The sequence below is a fragment of the Balaenoptera ricei genome, chromosome 1 (assembly GCF_028023285.1).
Source record: "Balaenoptera ricei isolate mBalRic1 chromosome 1, mBalRic1.hap2, whole genome shotgun sequence".
Taxonomy (NCBI): Eukaryota; Metazoa; Chordata; class Mammalia; order Artiodactyla; family Balaenopteridae; genus Balaenoptera; species Balaenoptera ricei.
Genome location: NC_082639.1, coordinates 113,318,869 through 113,335,822, shown reverse-complemented (window position 1 = coordinate 113,335,822; position 16,954 = coordinate 113,318,869). Strand labels below are relative to the sequence as shown.

The following is a 16,954-nucleotide window of genomic DNA, read 5'->3' as shown; positions in this document are numbered from 1 at the left end:
TGTTGCCAGCAGGTTTACAGTAGTAGAAATGTTCTTCAAACAGAAAGATCATAGTAGATGGAAACATGGCTCTACCAAAGGAATGAAGGGTTCCAGAAATTTTCAGTAAATAAATATAAAACACCCTTTTCTTATATTCTTTTGAAGTTCATGTGGAATTATATCAAGATAGCATCATATTCTGGACCATAAAACGTCTTAATAAACTTTAAAAGTTTGAAATCATACAGAATATATTTTAAGAACACAATGGAATTGAATTAGAATTCAGTAACAGAAGATATCTTGACATTCCCCAAATAAGTGAAAAGTTAACAACACACTTCTAAATAGCCCATAAGTCAAAGAGGAAATCACAGACAAAATTAGAAAATCTTTTAAATTGAATAAAAATGAAAACACATAAAAATTTTATGGGGTATAGCTAAGTCTGTGTTTTTAGCTTTACAAAGTTACATTATTAAACAAAAAAGGTCTGAGCCCAAACTCTCACCTTTAGGAAGCTAAAGACAGTAGAACAAATGAAACCCAAATTAGATGGAAGAAAAATGATAAATATAAGAGCAAAAATAAACAGAAAACATAGAGAAATCAATGAAAGCTTATACTGGTTTATCGAAAAAAAATTTTTAAAAAGGAGAACTGTAGCTGAAAGGATTAAGAAAAAAGAAATTGAATTAGCAGTATCAAGAATGAAAGAGAGGATATCAGTGCAATTGCTACATACCATAGCAGGACAATAAGGGAGCATAATGAACAGTTTTATGCCAATAAATTTGATAAAAAAGAGCACATTCTTTGAAAAACACCAGCTACTAAAACTCAAGAGTAGCCTAAAGAGCCCTACATCTATTTAAGAAATTGAACTTGCAGTTTAAAACCATTCTACAATGAAAACTCAAAGCCCAAATAGCTTCAATCATGAATATTTAAGGAAAAAATAATACTAAGTATATAAAAACTATTCCAGAAAGTAGGAGCATTTTCCCAACTCATTTTATGAGGCCAGCATTACCCTGATTCTGAAACCAGGCAACACGTTACCAGAAAACCACACTAGTAAGCATGAATGCAAACGGTACAAAATATTATCAGATAGAGTCCAGTATGTTGAATATATAGCATACCATGACTACATGGGTTTATTTCAGGAATGCAAGGTTGGATTAACATTAGAAAATCAATTAATGTATTTTACAAAATTAACAGTGAGAAAATCATAATCATCTAACTAGGTAAAGAGAAAACATTTGCCACAATCTAACATCCATTTTTAATTTTTTTAAAAACCTGATTTTTAGAAATAAAAGGCATACAGATAGGAAAGGAAGAAGAAAAAAATATCTGTTTACAGATGATATGATCTATAGAAAAATTCCTAAGAAATCTGTCAAAAACACCACTGAACGGGGCTTCCCTGGTGAGAATTTCACTTTTATTCCTTTGCACTTAAAATATCAGAAAAAGCACTGGACTAGAAATATATGTATTTAAAGTTCAGTTCTTTATTCAATATTTAGCTGTTGAGTCTCCTAACTGGACCTTCATTTTTAAAGAAGTAAGCTCTATTCTTTCTGCTCCTCATCTCAGAGAGTGAGAATTGTTTTTTTGACCCACCACATATTATTAGGGAAACATGGGCCAACTTTGAATTTATTGTGGGTACTGTAATGTACCTTATTCAGGAAACTATCAAGTTGCCTGTGAAAGACAAATGCATATGGTATTGGGCTGGCCAAAAGGTTCGTTCGGTTTTTTCTGCAAGATGGTTCTAGTAGCACTTAGTTGTCTTTAACTTCATTCAAAACAATTTTGTTAGATTGTATGTGACAGTTGTCATATCAGCGTACATTTAAAAAAAAGACTTATCAGGACTTCCCTTGTGGCGCAGTAGTTAAGAATCCACCTGCCAATGCAGGGGACATGGGTTCGATCCCTAGTCCGGGAAGATCCCACATGCCACGGAGCAACTGAACCCATGCACCACAACTACTGAGCCTGCACTCTAGAGCCCGCAAGCCACAACTACTGAGCCTGTGTGCCACAACTACTGAAGCCTGTGTGCCTAAAGCCCGTGCTCCGCAGCAAGAGAAGCCACCGCGATAAGAAACCCGCACACCTCAACGAAGAGTAGCCCCCTCTCGCTGCAACTAGAGAAAGACTGCGTGTAGTAACGAAGACCCAACACAGCCAAAAATAAATAAATAAATTCTTAAAAAAATAAAAAAAGACTTATCGAAATTGGTGAATTTTTGTGTAGCCATTTTAATATTGAAGATGGAAGGAAAAAAGCAACATTTTTGGCATATTATGCTTTATTATTTCAAGAAAGGTAAAAACACAACCGAAATACAAGAAAAGATTTGTGCAGTGGTTGGAGAAGGTGCTGTGACTGATCGAACGTGTCAGAAATGGTTTGTGAAGTTTCGTGCTGGAGATTTCTCACTGGACGGTGCTCCACGGTCGGGTAGACCAGTTGAAGTTGATAGCGATCAAATCGAGACATTAATTGAGAACAGCCAACATTATACCATGTGGGAGATAGCCGCCATACTCAAAATAATCTAAATCAAGTGTTGAAAATCATTCGCATCAGCTTGGTTATGTGAATCGCTGCGATGTTTGGGTTCCACATAAGTTAAGCGAAAAAAAACCTTCTTCACCGTATTTCCACATGCTAATCTCTACTGAACATAACGAAAATGTTCCATTTTCAAAGCAAATTGTGACGGGCGATGAAAAGTGGATACTGAACAATAATGTGGAATGGAAGGGATCATGGGGCAAGCGAAATGAACCACCAACAACCACATCTAAGGCCGGTCTTCATCCAAAGAAGGTGATGTTGTATATATGGTGGGATTGAAAGGGAGTCCTCTATTATGAACTCCTTCTGGAAAACAAAACGAGTAATTCCAGCAAATACTTCTCCCAGTTAGACCAACTGAAAGCAGCAGTTGATGATCCAGAATTAGTCAGCAGAAAACTCATAATCTTCCATCAGGATAACGCAAGACCGCATGTTTCTCTGATGACCAGGCAAAAACTGTTACAGCTTGTCTGGGAAGTTCTGATTCATCCTCCATATTCACCAGACGTTGCACCTTCAGATTTCCATTTATTTAGGTCTTTACAAAATTCTCTTAATGGAAAAAATTTCTATTCCCTGGAAGACTGTAAAAGGCACCTGGAACAGTTCTTTGCTCAAAAAGATAAAAAGTTTTGGGAAGATGGAATTATGAAGTTGCCTGAAAAATGGCAGAAGGTAGTGGAACAAAAGGGTGAATACGTTGTTCAATAAAGTTCTTGGTGAAAATGAAAAATGTGTCTTTTATTTTTACTTAAAAACCGAAGGCACTTTTTTGGCCAACCCAATATTATGATATTTAATCTTGCTATGATAAATAGAGTGGTATTCCTCGTCTTTTATCCTTTGTAAAGTTATTTAAATAACTAGTTGTGTTCAGTTTTTATCATGTGTGATTTGTTGTCTTATTTAGTGAACGGAGTTCCGTCTCGAAGTCCAAGATTGGTTTCTTCTGGGGATGACTCTGTGGATAGTCTGCTGCAGCGGTTGGTACAACATGAGGACCAAGAGCCCCTGGAGAAAAATATTGATGCTGTGATTGCATCTGCCTCTGTGCCACCTTCCTCCAGTCCAGTCCATAGCCACAGCAAGGAGCGAACCCTGGGAAAACCAGACAGCCTTCTAGTGCCTGCAGTCCCCAGTGACTCTTGCAGTAGTAGCATCTCACTCCTTTCTGAAAAGTTGCCCAGCAGCCATTCCCCCCATCATATCAAGAGAAGTGTAGTAGAAGCTATGCAGCGCCAAGCTCGGAAAATGTGCAATTATGACAAAATCTTGGCCACCAAGAAAAACCTAGACCACGTCAATAAAATTTTAAAAGCCAAAAAACTTCAAAGACAGGCCAGGACAGGGAATAACTTTGTGAAACGCAGACCAGGTCGACCTCGGAAATGTCCCCTCCAGGCTGTGGTATCAATGCAAGCATTCCAAGCTGCCCAGTTTGTCGGCCCAGAATTAAATGAAGGTGAAGAAGGAACAGCACTGCACCTTGGCCCTGATACAGTTACAGATGTCATTGAAGCTGTCGTTCAGAGTGTAAACCTGAACTCAGAACATAAAAAGGGATTGAAGAGGAAAAGTTGGCTGTTGGAAGAACAGACCAAGAAAAAGCAGAAGCCATTCCCAGAAGAAGAAGAACAAGAAAATACTAAAAGGTAATTTCTTGTTTAACATTTTGAGTAGAGGAAACTAGCTTATGCACAAATGTAACATATCTGTGCAGCTGAATTGTTCATTTAATCTAACAACCTTTTACTATATAAGACCTGTTCTTTTCTGTTCTAAGCGTTCTTACTTATGGCTGTCCAAAATTATAAATAATTAAGAAGCAAGGGGGAATGTAGCAATCTAACACAAGGCCCTTACTATACAGATGAGGAAATCAAGACCCAGAGAGATTGTGTGTTTTATCCAGTGTATAAATATGAGTGGAATTATTTTTACTATCACACTATCTTATCTCCTTTGTGCTCTAAAACTTTTCATCCCTATCGTCAAATACATTTTTTAAGTCTTTCTGCATGTTAGATTTTTTTCTTAATTAATTAATTCATTTATGGCTGCGTTGGGTCTTTGTTGCTGCGCGTGGGCTTTCTTTAGTTGCAGCAAGCAGGGGCTACTCTTTGTTGCCGTGCACGGCTTCTCATTGTGGTGGCTTCTTGTTGCAGAGCACGGGCACTAGGCGCTCGGGCTTCAGTATTTGTGGCTCGCGGGCTCTAGAGCGCAGGCTCAGTAATTGTGGTGCACGGGCTTAGTTGCTCCGTGACCTGTGGGATCTTCCCAGACCAGGGCTCGAACCCGTGTCCCCTGCATTGGCAGGCAGATGCTTAATTACTGCGCTACCAGGGAAGCCCCTAGATTGTTTTTTAATAGTTTCTTTTTTATATTTTTACTTTTCCCCAAAAGGTGTAGGGCAGAAGTAAAAAATCACCCTCCACCCCCACCCCCGAGAAGACCATTTAATCCTTTTGTTATATATCCAACCAGATTCTTTCCCTGAAGGAATATTTGGTTTTAATTTTATGTATTTATTTATTTATTGGCCTCTCCATGTGGCATATGGGATCTTAGTTCCCTGACCAGGGATGGAACCCGTGTCCCCTGCCGTGGAAGCACAAAGTCTTAACCACTGGACCACCTCTGTTTACAGAAGTTTTTCGTAGCTGTCTATGCATACGTCTATGAAAAAATACTTTTTTTATAGAGAATATATGGGATTTAAAATTTTTTCCTGAGAATACATGGTCATAAATAAATCAGTGAAACTAGAAGTTTACTGATTCAGGAGTTAAAGTCACTTCACATGATCTCATTTCTTATCAAATCCTATTTTCATGGGTAAGACTGTTAACAATATATTGTGTATCCTTTGATACTTTTCTTATGCATTTACAAATATGTGCATATGCAAAGCTGTTATTTTATATAAGTGGTAACATACATAGTACACTTAATTTTGTAACAACTTTTCTCTTTGTATATCTTGGTGATCTTGTCATTTAGTACATATAGAATTACCTTATTGCATGTCAGGAATATATCATAATTTAATTATTCTCCTTCAAAGGGTTACATATTACTTTTTTACATATAGGTCTTAAATCAGCTGAAATTTATTCTTGTATAAGGTATGAGTGAGTGCTATGTTTATTGCCAGTTATTTATCAAGGTTGCAGATTTGTAAGCATTTTTGTTTTATATGTAGTGTCTATAATTTATATTCCCATTGGATTTTTGTGAAGTTTTGGGGTTTTTTTGAAAGGGGAAAAAATTTAATTAAGGGATTTAAATTTTTTGAATTTTTAAATGATGGTCTTACCACTATTAATTGATCATCATTTCCCTACTTGTTTGAAATGATACCTTTATCATATAATAAATTCTTAAATATCTTTGGGTCTTAGGGTGTTCTTTTATATTTTTATATTCTCTTCCCATCAGTCTGTTTTGTTATCAATCTGTTATTTCTGTTTTAATTACTGAGGCTTTTAAAATATCTACAAAGAGAATGACTTTTGCCTTCGCTATAGTAAGAAAGTGACAATTTGAGACATCTTAACCATTCACTTTAGGAAGGGTCATGTTAAAAATGTGCCTCAGAGAAAAGGCTTTCTTTCAGATAAGCCCTTCTGTTCCAGCAAGTTCTAGTAGCATTAGTCAGCAACATTAAACACTTATTTTCCACAAAATTATATTCTGGAATTTGAGGAGATGATAAAGAGAAAGATACAGTTTCCACCCTCAAGAGATTGTGTAGGCAAGGACATGGCACAGTGAGTTCCCAGAGATAGCAATAGTTTTTCACCTTTCTCGAACTGGAACCTACTGTAGCACTTGTTGTATAGCAGGAGTTTGTTCATTTATTTCTTTATTTTATTTTAAAAATAAATTTATTTATTTATTTTTGGCTGTGTTGGGTCTTCGTTGCTGCACACTGTCTTTCTCCACTTGCAGCGAGTAGGGGCTACTCTTTGTTGCAGTGCACGGGCTTCTCACTGCAGTAGCTTCTCTTGTTGCGGAGCACGAGCTCCGGGCGTGCAGGCTTCAGTAGTTGTGGCACGTGGGCTCAGTAGTTGTGGCTCTCAGGCTCTAGAGCACAGCGCAGTATTTGTGGCACACGGGCTTAGTTGCTCCGCAGCATGTGGGATCTTCCTGGACCAGGGCTCGAACCCATGTCACCTGCATTGGCAGGCGGATTCTTTTTTTTTTTTTTTTTTAATTTATTTATTTATTTATTTATTTTTGGCTGTGTTGGGTCTTCGTTTCTGTGCGAGGGCTTTCTCTAGTTGTGGCGAGCGGGGGCCACTCTTCATCGCGGTGCGCGGGCCTCTCATTATCGCGGCCTCTCTTGTTGCGGAGCACAGGCTCCAGTCACGCAGGCTCAGCAATTGTGGCTCATGGGCCTAGTTGCTCCGCGGCATGTGGGATCCTCCCAGACCAGGGCTCGAACCCGTGTCCCCTGCATTGGCAGGCAGACTCTCAACCACTGCGCCACCAGGGAAGCCCGGCAGGCGGATTCTTAACCACTGCACCACCAGGGAAGTCCCTCTTCATTTATTTCTAAATTAGGTATTTATTGCAAAATTATTTCATGTGCTGAGGGTAAATACAATTGTAAGCAAATATAGAAATATTCCCTATCCTCATGGTTCTTACATTCTAACTACTATTATGAAGAATTATTTAGGTTTATGAGCTTATATTAAAGGTAATTGACTCAGTTTTTTTGTGGAAGTAATGACTAAGGTAAAATCTGAAGAACAGACTTTATTTGTTATTTAGAGGAGCAACGCCAGAGCATACATTTTAGACTGGTAAGTATGAAAAGGCATGGCAGGTTCAGGGAAATGAAGGAAATGTTTTGCGGCCAAAACACATTAATTAGAGTAGTATGGTGTCAAATGAGTCTAGAGAAGAGGTGGTAGGGACCAGATCTTGCAGAGGTCCTTGTACACCATGTTAAAGAGTTTGATCAGTATTCATTGATTAATAACAAACCAGAATGCAAAAGAATATTGTAATGATTATGAGCTGGGTTCTAGACTCAGAAAAACCTGGGTTCAAATCCTGGATCTAAAAGGAAAAAAAAATTTTTTTAACTCATGTAAAAAAATAAAATTACAATTAAAATATTAAAAATATTTAGAAGTGAGTAAATACTGTGCTACATATTGAAATTTGTGGGATGTATCTAAAGAGGTACCTAGAGGGAGATTCATAGCCATTAATGCTTATATTATTTTCAAGAATGCTGAAAATTTATGAATGAAGATATTACCAAACAAAACTTGTGTCTGGTTGCCGGTACACAGTAAAGCCAAACTAATGACACCAGGTTGTGGTGAGGGAAAGTGCAGCATTTATTACAGGATGCCAAGCAAGGAGTTCAGGACAGGTAATGCTTAAAAAGCCCGAATTCCCTGATGGGTTTTAGGAAAACATTTTTATTTTTAAAATTAATCTTTAGTGGAGTATAGTTCTCTACAACGTTGTGTTAGTTTCTGCTGTACAGCAAAGTGAATCAGTTATACGTATACATATATCCCCTCTTTTTTGGATTTCCTTCCCATTTAGATCACCACAGAGCATTGAGTAGAGTTCCCTGAGCTATATACAGTAGGTTCTCATTAGTTATCTATTTTATACATGATATTGATAGTGTATATATGTCAATCCCAATCTCCCAATTCATCCCACCTCCCTCCTTACGCTCTCGGTATCCATTCGTTTGTTCTCTACATCTTTGTCTCTATTTCTGCTTTGCAAATAAGATCGTCTGTACCATTTTTCTGGACTCCACATATATGCATTAATATACGATATTTGTTTTTCTCTTTCTGAGTTACTTCACTCTTTATGACAGTCTCTAGGTCCATCCACTTCTCTACAAATGACCCAGTTTTGTTCCTTTTTATGGCGGAGTAATATTCCATTGTATATATGTACCACATCTTCTTTATCCATTCTTCTGTTGATGGACATTTAGGTTGCTTCCATATCCTGGCTATTGTAATAGTGCTGCAATGAACATTGGGGTGCATGTGTCTTTTTCAATTATGGTTGCTGGGTCATATGATAGTTCTATATATAGTTTTTTAAGGAACCTCTATACTGTTCTCCATAGTGGCTGTATCAGTTTACATTCCCAACAGTGCAAGAGGGTTCCCTTTTCTCCACACCCTCTCCAGCATTTATTGTTTGTAGATTTTTTGATGATGGCCATTCTGACCAGTGTGAGGTGATACCTCATTGTAGTTTTGATTTGCATTTCTCTAATAATTAGTGATGTTGAGCATTGTTTCATGTGTTTGTTGGCCATCTGTGTGTCTTCTTTGGAGAAATGTCTATTTAGGTCTTCTGCCCATTTTTTGATTGGGTTGTTTGTTTTTCTCATATTGAGCTGCATGAGCTGTTTGTATAATTTGGAGGTTAATCCTTTGTCACCTGCTTCATTTGCAAATATTTTCTCCCATTCTTACAGTTGTCTTTTTGTCTTGTTAATGGCTTCCTTTGCTGTGCAAAAACTTTTAAGTTTAATTAGGTCCCTTTTGTTTATTATTGTTTTTATTTTCATTACTCTAGGAAGTGGGTCTAAAAAGATCTTACTGTAATTTATTTCAAAGACTGTTCTGCCTATGTTTTCCTCTAAGAGTTTTATAGTGTCTGCCTTACATTCAGGTCTTTAATCCATTTTGAGTTTATTTTTGTGTATGGTGTTAGGGAGTGTTCTGATTTCATTCTTTTACATGTAGCTGTCCAGTTTTCCCAGCACCACTTATTGAAGAGGCTGTCTTTTCTCCATTGTATATTCTTGCCTCCTTTGTCATAGATTAGGTGACCATAAGTGCATGGCTTTATCTCTGGGCTTAGGAAAACATTTTTAAAGGCAAGGTGAGGGAGGGGTGTCCCAGGTATATGATCAGCTCATGCACAAATCTCTAATTGGTTGATGGTGAGGTGACAGGGTGGTGTCACAGAGGTTAAGATTATCAATCCTTAGGTGCCAGTAGGTCTGTGATGCTTATGATCATTAAGTAATTAATTTCTTCCATTTGGTTTTAGCATCTGTAAAACAACTTCAGGAAATGTGCATCAGATACTATTATCTAGGTACTTCAGAGAGGAACTAAAGCAGAGGATATAGGGGAGGGGTCTGTCCTGGGAATACCCCATAGGGTCCTCCTTGGTTACAAAGAGTCCAATTAAGAAATTCTAAAAACGATGGGATGTCTCTGGTGGCGCAGTGGTTAAGAATCCGCCTGCCAATGAAAGGAACACGGGTTTGAGCCCTGGTCTGGGAAGATTCCACATGCCGCGGAGCAACTAAGCCCGCGAGCGACAACTACTGAAGCCCGCGCGCCTAGAACCCGTGCTCCACAACAAGAGAAGCTACCGCAATGAGCAGCCTGCGCACTGCAACGAAGCGTAACCCCCCCCTCGCCGCAACTAGGGAAAGCCTGTGTGCAGCAACGAAGACCCATTGCAGCCAAAAATTTTAAATAAATTTATTTAAAAAAGAAAAGAAATTAGAAAAATGAGAATAAGCCCCAAAATGTAAAGGACAGAGATAAAACATATACGTTAAATTAACAAAATAAAGCTAAGGTACAGTAGAGAGAAACACTGAAGACCAAAGTTAGTAATACTAATGATAACGAATAAAATATACAAACTTCTGGTAAGGTTGATCAATAAAGGAAGAGAAAGGGGATAATAAAATTAGGAACTAAAAAGGAAATTAGCTATATATGAGAGATTAAAATGTGACTACTATAAGAACTTTATGCCCAACAAATTATAAAACTCAGTTGAAATGTATGTGCTGTATTCCTAGGAAAAATACCTACTCGGAAAGAAATACCCTTTGTGCTTCTGTAATGTAAGTTGAATCTACAACGTCTTGCCACACAAAAGGACCAGGACCAGGTTTAAAAGAGAGTTCTATCTCTCTTTAAAAAGATCATTTCAGTCTCATTAAAACTCTTCAGAGAATATGAAGGGAGTTTGAAGAGGAATACACATACAGAAAGTATATAAATAGAAGTAACCAGTTTTAAAAAAATTTTTTTAATAAATTTTTAAATTTATTTTTGGCAGCGTTGGGTCTTCGTTGCTGCGCATGGCCTTTCTCTCGTGGTGGGTGCGCAGGCTTCTCATTGCGGTGGCTTCACTTGTTGCGGAGCACAGGCTTAGTTGCTCCGCAGCATGTGGGATCTTCCTGGGCCAGGGCTTGAACCCATGTCCCCTGTATTGGCAGGCAGATTCTCAACCACTGTGCCACCAGGGAAGCCCTAAAAAATTTTTTTATAAAGTTAACACCCGTGTAGATACAGAACAGGTGAACATATAGAACATTGGTAGCATCCCATGTTCTTTCCCAGTCATACACCACTTCCTTGCCAGTAGCTATAATCAATCTCCTGACTTTTACCTTTTTTCATACCATTTAAGTATTCAGTGTAGACAATATAGTTTAGTTTATCCTTCCTGAACTTCACTGAAATGGAATTATACAAGACATATGCTTTTGTGCCTCACCTTTTTTGCTCAACATATAAATGTAAAACCATCTCTGATGTTGCATGTTGCTGTAGTTACCTCCTTTTTGTTATTTTATAGTTATCCATTGTTTGTATGTAATAGTTTTTCTTTTTTTTTAATTTTTTTGAAGTATAGTTGATTTACGATGTGTTAATTTCTGCTGTACAGCAAAGTGACTCAGTTATACATATATATATTCTTTTTCATATTCTTTTCTATTTATGATTTATTACAGGATATTGAATATAGTTCCCTGTGCTGTACAGTAGGACCTTGTTTATCCATCCTGTATATACTAGTTTGCACTTGCTAATCCCAAACTCCCAGTCCTTTCCTTCCCCACCTCTCCTCCCCCTTGGCAACCACAAGTCTGTTCTCTACGTCTGTGAGTCTGTTTCTGTTTTGTAGATAGGTTCATTTGTGTCGTATTTTAGATTCCACATGTAAGTGATATCATATGGTATTTGTCTTTCTCTTTCTGACTTACTTTGATGAGTATGATAATCTCTAGATCCATCCATGTTGATGCAGATACAGAGTTTTTCTGTTTTACTGTTGGGCTATTTTCATTTTGACACTATTACCCAAAAATGCTGCTCTTAACGTTCCTCTAATGTTCACTGGTGGATATGGACACTAATTCCTCTAGGGTATATACCTAGGAATGGAATCACTGAATGAAACAATGGATTTGCCCCAAGACTTAATTTTAAGCTATGGTATATTGAGCTAGCATGGAACCGAATATAGAATTGGATAAGAGAAACGGATCCATACATGCAAGCTTGCTATATGATGGAGGTGACACTACATATCAATAAGGAAATAAAATTATATTCAATAAATGTGGTGCCCCAGAAGTTGATATTGCATAGGAATGGGAAGGAAATTGGATTCTGTCTTAATCCATGTATAAAAATCAGTTCCCAGTTGGTTAAATAAATACATAAGTGTAAAAAGCAAACCTTCAAACTTTTAAAGGCTAATACAGAAGGAAGAAAACTTTATGACCTTGTTTCTCAGAGTTCATAAACAAGATATCAAAAGCAGTAAGCATACAGGTAAAGATTGATATACTGTATTATTATTAAAACTAAGAATTTCCGTTTATCAAACATCATCCCAATAAATGTATGAAGACTTGCTACAAACTGAGAGAAGAAATTTATAAGATATAATTTATACATTTTTGGTATCCAGAGTATGTAACCAAAGAAGTATTTCAAAACAACCCAGTATGATCCAGCAATTACCTTTTACATAGCTTAGGAAAACTCCAGCCCAATGATCACCAGAAAGCATTTTTTGGAAAGGTAGTAGCAAGATTGATTATAATATATAGAAACTGGAAATATCCCAGATTAACAGGGAAAGGAATAAGTATATTGTAGTTTTTTGTACAATGGAATATGATATGGTAATAAAAATTAATGAATTATAACTGACATGTAATGATAATGAATGAGCCTTAGAGACTAGATTAAGTGAAAGAAACAAGACCCTAAAAATGATATACTAACTGATTTTGTTTTTATAAAGCAAAAAAAAAGCCACAAAAAATAAACAATGTATTGTGTTAATGTAGATAAATATATCATAAAGCCATATTTTATTTTATTTATTTATTATTTATTTTTTTTGGCTGCGCCACGTGGCTTGCAAGATCTTAGCTCCCTGACCAGGGATTGAACCCGGGCCATGGCAGTGGAAGCGCTGAGTCCTAACCACTGGACTGCCAGGGAATTCCCATAAAACCATATTTTAAAATACCTTACCTCTTCTTCTTTCTCTTTTCTTTCCTGAAGAATTCAATCTTAAAGCCATTTGGTAGGTATCTGTATGGGATGTGGAAACCATGGTGACCCTAAGCTGGGTGTTGGAGGCTTAATGAGGTAAAGGGTTGGATTATGGGGCGAGGGAGAGGGAATGTTAACCCAGCCTACGGTGTCAGAGCCCGAATGGGATAAGAAGGATGCTCTTGTAATGAGGGTGCACAGTGTGGGGTATTAGGGACCAGCAAGGTTAGGAAGTGTCCATCTCAGATCTCCTTAATAGGAATTTTAAAAATTCTATGAGTAGGCATTTGCATTTCCTTTATAAGCCCCCAAGGTGATTCTGATATATATGGTCTATAGACAGAACTTGGAGAAACATGGCACTTGAAGAGTTTATATATGTAGAATATATACATACACATATAAGCAGGAAAGCAGAAAACATTTTTGATTGTAGGAGGAAGAAACATAAGGTAAGGCACAGAAAAAATGAATTTGGCTATAAGGAGAATGGGAAAAAAAATAATAAAATATGAAACCAATCCATCCATCTCATAACCAAGTAAGATTTATCCCAGTTATACAAAACTTGTTCAACATTTGAAAATCAGTTAATGTAATCCATCACATTAACAGGCTAAAGAAGAAATATCACATGGACATATCAGTAAGTGCAGAAAATTTTTTGACAAAAATCTAACACATGTTCATGATAAAAAGCTAGCAATCTTGGGCTTCCCTGGTGGCGCAGTGGTTGAGAATCTGCCTGCTAATGCAGGGGACACGGGTTCGAGCCCTGGTCTGGGAAGATCCCACATGCCACGGAGCAACTGGGCCCGTGAGCCACAACTACTGAGCCTGCGCATCTGGAGCTTGTGCTCCGCAACAAGAGAGGCCGCGATAGTAAGAGGCCCGCGCACCGCGATGAAGAGTGGCCCCCGCTTGCCGCAACTAGAGAAAGCCCTCTCACAGAAATGAAGACCAAACACAGCCAAAAATAAATAAATAAATAATAAAAATAAAGGAATTCCTTTAAAAAAAAAAAAAAAAAAAAAAAAGCTAGCAATCTAGGAATAAAAAGAAACTACCTCAACCTAATAAAAGCTATATGTAAAAAACCCACAGCTGACAACTTCAGTGGTGAAAGACAGAGGTTTTCCACTATTATCAGAAACTAGGAAAGGATGCCCACTTTTGCCGCTTCAGTTCAATTTTGTACTGAAATTCCTAACCAGAGCAGTTAGGCAAGAAAAAGAAAAGCCTGTGTTTATGGGGTGGAAGACTTAAGATATCAGTACTACCCAAAGTGATCTACAGCTTCAGTATCCCTATTAAAATCCCAGTGATGTTTTCTGTGAAATAGAAAAATCCATCCTAAAATTCATGAGGAATCGCAAGGGATTCCAAATAGCCAAAACAATCTTGAAGAAAAAGAACAAAATTGGAGGACTAACACTTCTATATTTTTTTCTTTTTATTGTCCTTTTGCACTGGCTACGACCTTTAACTCTGACATTGAATTTAAGTTATGAGAGCAGACATTTGTCTTATCATTGATATTAGGAAAACTGTATTCAGTCTTTCACTATTAAGTATGAGGCAAAAAGAAAATCTAGGAAATTCCCTGATACGTCATTGCTTAGGTCCCAAGGTACCTAGCCAATCTGTGTGCTTATGTTTATTTTATATATAATTTCAAGGGTTTTTAGTTGTACTTAATGGGAAGATACGTAGAAGTGTCTGTTCCATCTTTGACTGGAACTGTATTCACCTTAATTTTTAAAGATGTTTTTGATTGATTTAGAATTCTCTTTTGACAGGCTCCTCCCCTCACCTTCCTTTTAGCACTTCCAGATGTCTTTTCATTGCCTTCTGGCTTGCATTATTTCAGACATGAAATCTGCATTCATTCTTATTTTTGTACTCCTGTATAGATTGTGTATTTTTTCTCTGGCTCTTTTTATTTTCTTCATCAATAGTTTTCAGAAAGTTTATTATGATATGACATACTTGATTTTTTTTTTTGGTTTATATTGCTTCTGGTTTGTTTAGGTTCTTGGAACTTGGGGTTTATACTTTTTATCAAATTTAGAAAAATTTTGGTCATTGCTCTTTTTTTTCATTTTGAATTTTTTAATATTGTAAAAGTCACGTTATTGTGTGTATGTTTTTTGTTCTTTTCTGTATGTTCGATTTTATTTTGGTAGGTAGTTAAGTTACTTGTGGATTGGTTTGGATTCTTTTGAAGATAGTTTTTAAGCTTTGTAAGAGCTTTTATTCCAGAGATAGTTGAGCCCTACAAAAATGGATAATGTTACCCTCTGGGATCTCTATTGAATGCCCACAGTGTTGGGCAGTGTCTTTCACTCTCCTTAGTGGAATCCGAGTATCTGTCATCATGTGGGAGCCCCGGAAATTGTTTGGGTTATAATACTCTGGTGGTTCTTTGTCCAGCCTTATGGAATTTCACCTTGCACATACACAAACTTAGTATTTAGCAGTGTACTAAAGGAGACCCCTTACACAGATTTCTAGAGTTATTTTTCTCCATAGCTTTCTCCACTCCAGTACTCTGCCTCACAAATTCTAACTACCTCAGCCTCTCCATATTCTGATCTCTCTTTTCAACTCATTAAGTTGGCCATTCTCTGCTTTGGTTCTACTCCCTCCACCTCAGTCCTTCTTGTAAAGGCAAAGTGGTTATAGGAATCATCTCTTTCTATTTTATTTCCAGTTTTCTCAGGGATCACAGTGCTACAGTCACTGTTGTCCAGTGTCTGATAATTGTTTCATAAACTTACTCCAGGTTGATTGTACTTTGCCGTGTTTCTGTTAGTTTCTGTCAGGAGGACAAATCTGGTATCTGTTACTCCAGCATGACCAGATGAGGAAGTCCACATGTCTCTTTTTATAATTGCTCTGATGTTTTTTTAAATAGATAATTATTTATAGGAAAAGAATTTCACCATAAAATTATCTTTAAACTTCTCTTTCTAGCTTTACTGAAGCAGCAGTTGAGATTCCCAGTCCTCCTGAAACCCCAGCCAAACCTCCCGAACCTGAAAGTACCTTGCAGCCTGTGCTTTCTCTCATCCCAAGAGAAAAGAAGGCCCCACGTCCCCCAAAGAAGAAGTATCAGAAAGCAGGGCTGTATTCTGATGTTTACAAAACTACAGAGTAAGTAGTGGTATCTATCAGCTGACATCCTTTAAAGACCTGTCATTCTTCCATGTTTTAAATAATACTTTGACTATCAAAAAAAAACAAAAAACAATGCAAATGTAATATACACAAATACAAATCTCATCACAAACACCTCAGTGTTCACTGTACTCATGATATGTTGTTTGGGGCTAATTATTTTCCCTGATCTTTATCTTCTCTCTGCCTTTCTAGATTATATTTCTGTAGTTTGGATTCTAATGATGCCTGTTTTCTTAATTGAAAATAAGAAAAGGGACACTCTGCTTGTATCTAAAATGATCTTGATGGTTTTCTACATTCATTCCTCATTTGTTAAATGCTGTGTTCCAAACTATTTGCCAGATGAGTAAAATACTTCTTATTTTTAAGAACTTCATATTCCCTTGGGAAAGTTCAGCTTGATAAGTCCTCTGATTGAAACATTTTAAAACCCCAGAGAGCTATCAACTCACTATATCATTCAGTAAGAAGTAGTTCACAGAGTATAGTTGAGTTAGGTTTTGGACATTCAACAGTAGTTTGCAAGATGGAGAAGGGCGTTCCAGTTAGGATAGCATGTACCAAGGCACATACTAGGACGCAAAGACTTTTCATATATTAGAACAACTCAGAAGTTCACTTTTTCTGAAATGTAGTGGTGTTGTGGAAAATAAGCATTGTGTGATAGGGACCGTGGACTTTACTGACTCTTAAGATATTTATCCCACTAAGCTATAGGAAATTAAAAATACTATTTTTAGAAAAGGAAGTGCAAAGTGCGATTTTGTGTTTTAAGATAACTCTGGCAACAGAGTGGAAAATGAATTGAATGAGAGAGTTACTAATGGCAGAAATTCACAGTATCCAT

At 37.1% G+C, this 16,954-nt stretch overlaps 1 protein-coding gene across 6 annotated transcripts in view; it reads left to right on the top strand.

The window, feature by feature from the left end:
- The window catches only part of ASH1L (ASH1 like histone lysine methyltransferase), a 210,619-nt gene that overhangs the window by 83,997 nt on the left and 109,668 nt on the right, over window positions 1-16,954 (top strand). For 5 of the 6 annotated variants that reach the window (XM_059933231.1, XM_059933223.1, XM_059933240.1 and 2 more), the window contains 2 exons: window positions 3,501-4,242; window positions 15,901-16,080. In XM_059933231.1, the coding sequence (XP_059789214.1) occupies window positions 3,501-4,242; window positions 15,901-16,080 (922 nt within the window). The remainder of the gene's footprint in view (window positions 1-3,500; window positions 4,243-15,900; window positions 16,081-16,954) is intronic. The other variant, XM_059933246.1, reaches the window with a different exon arrangement.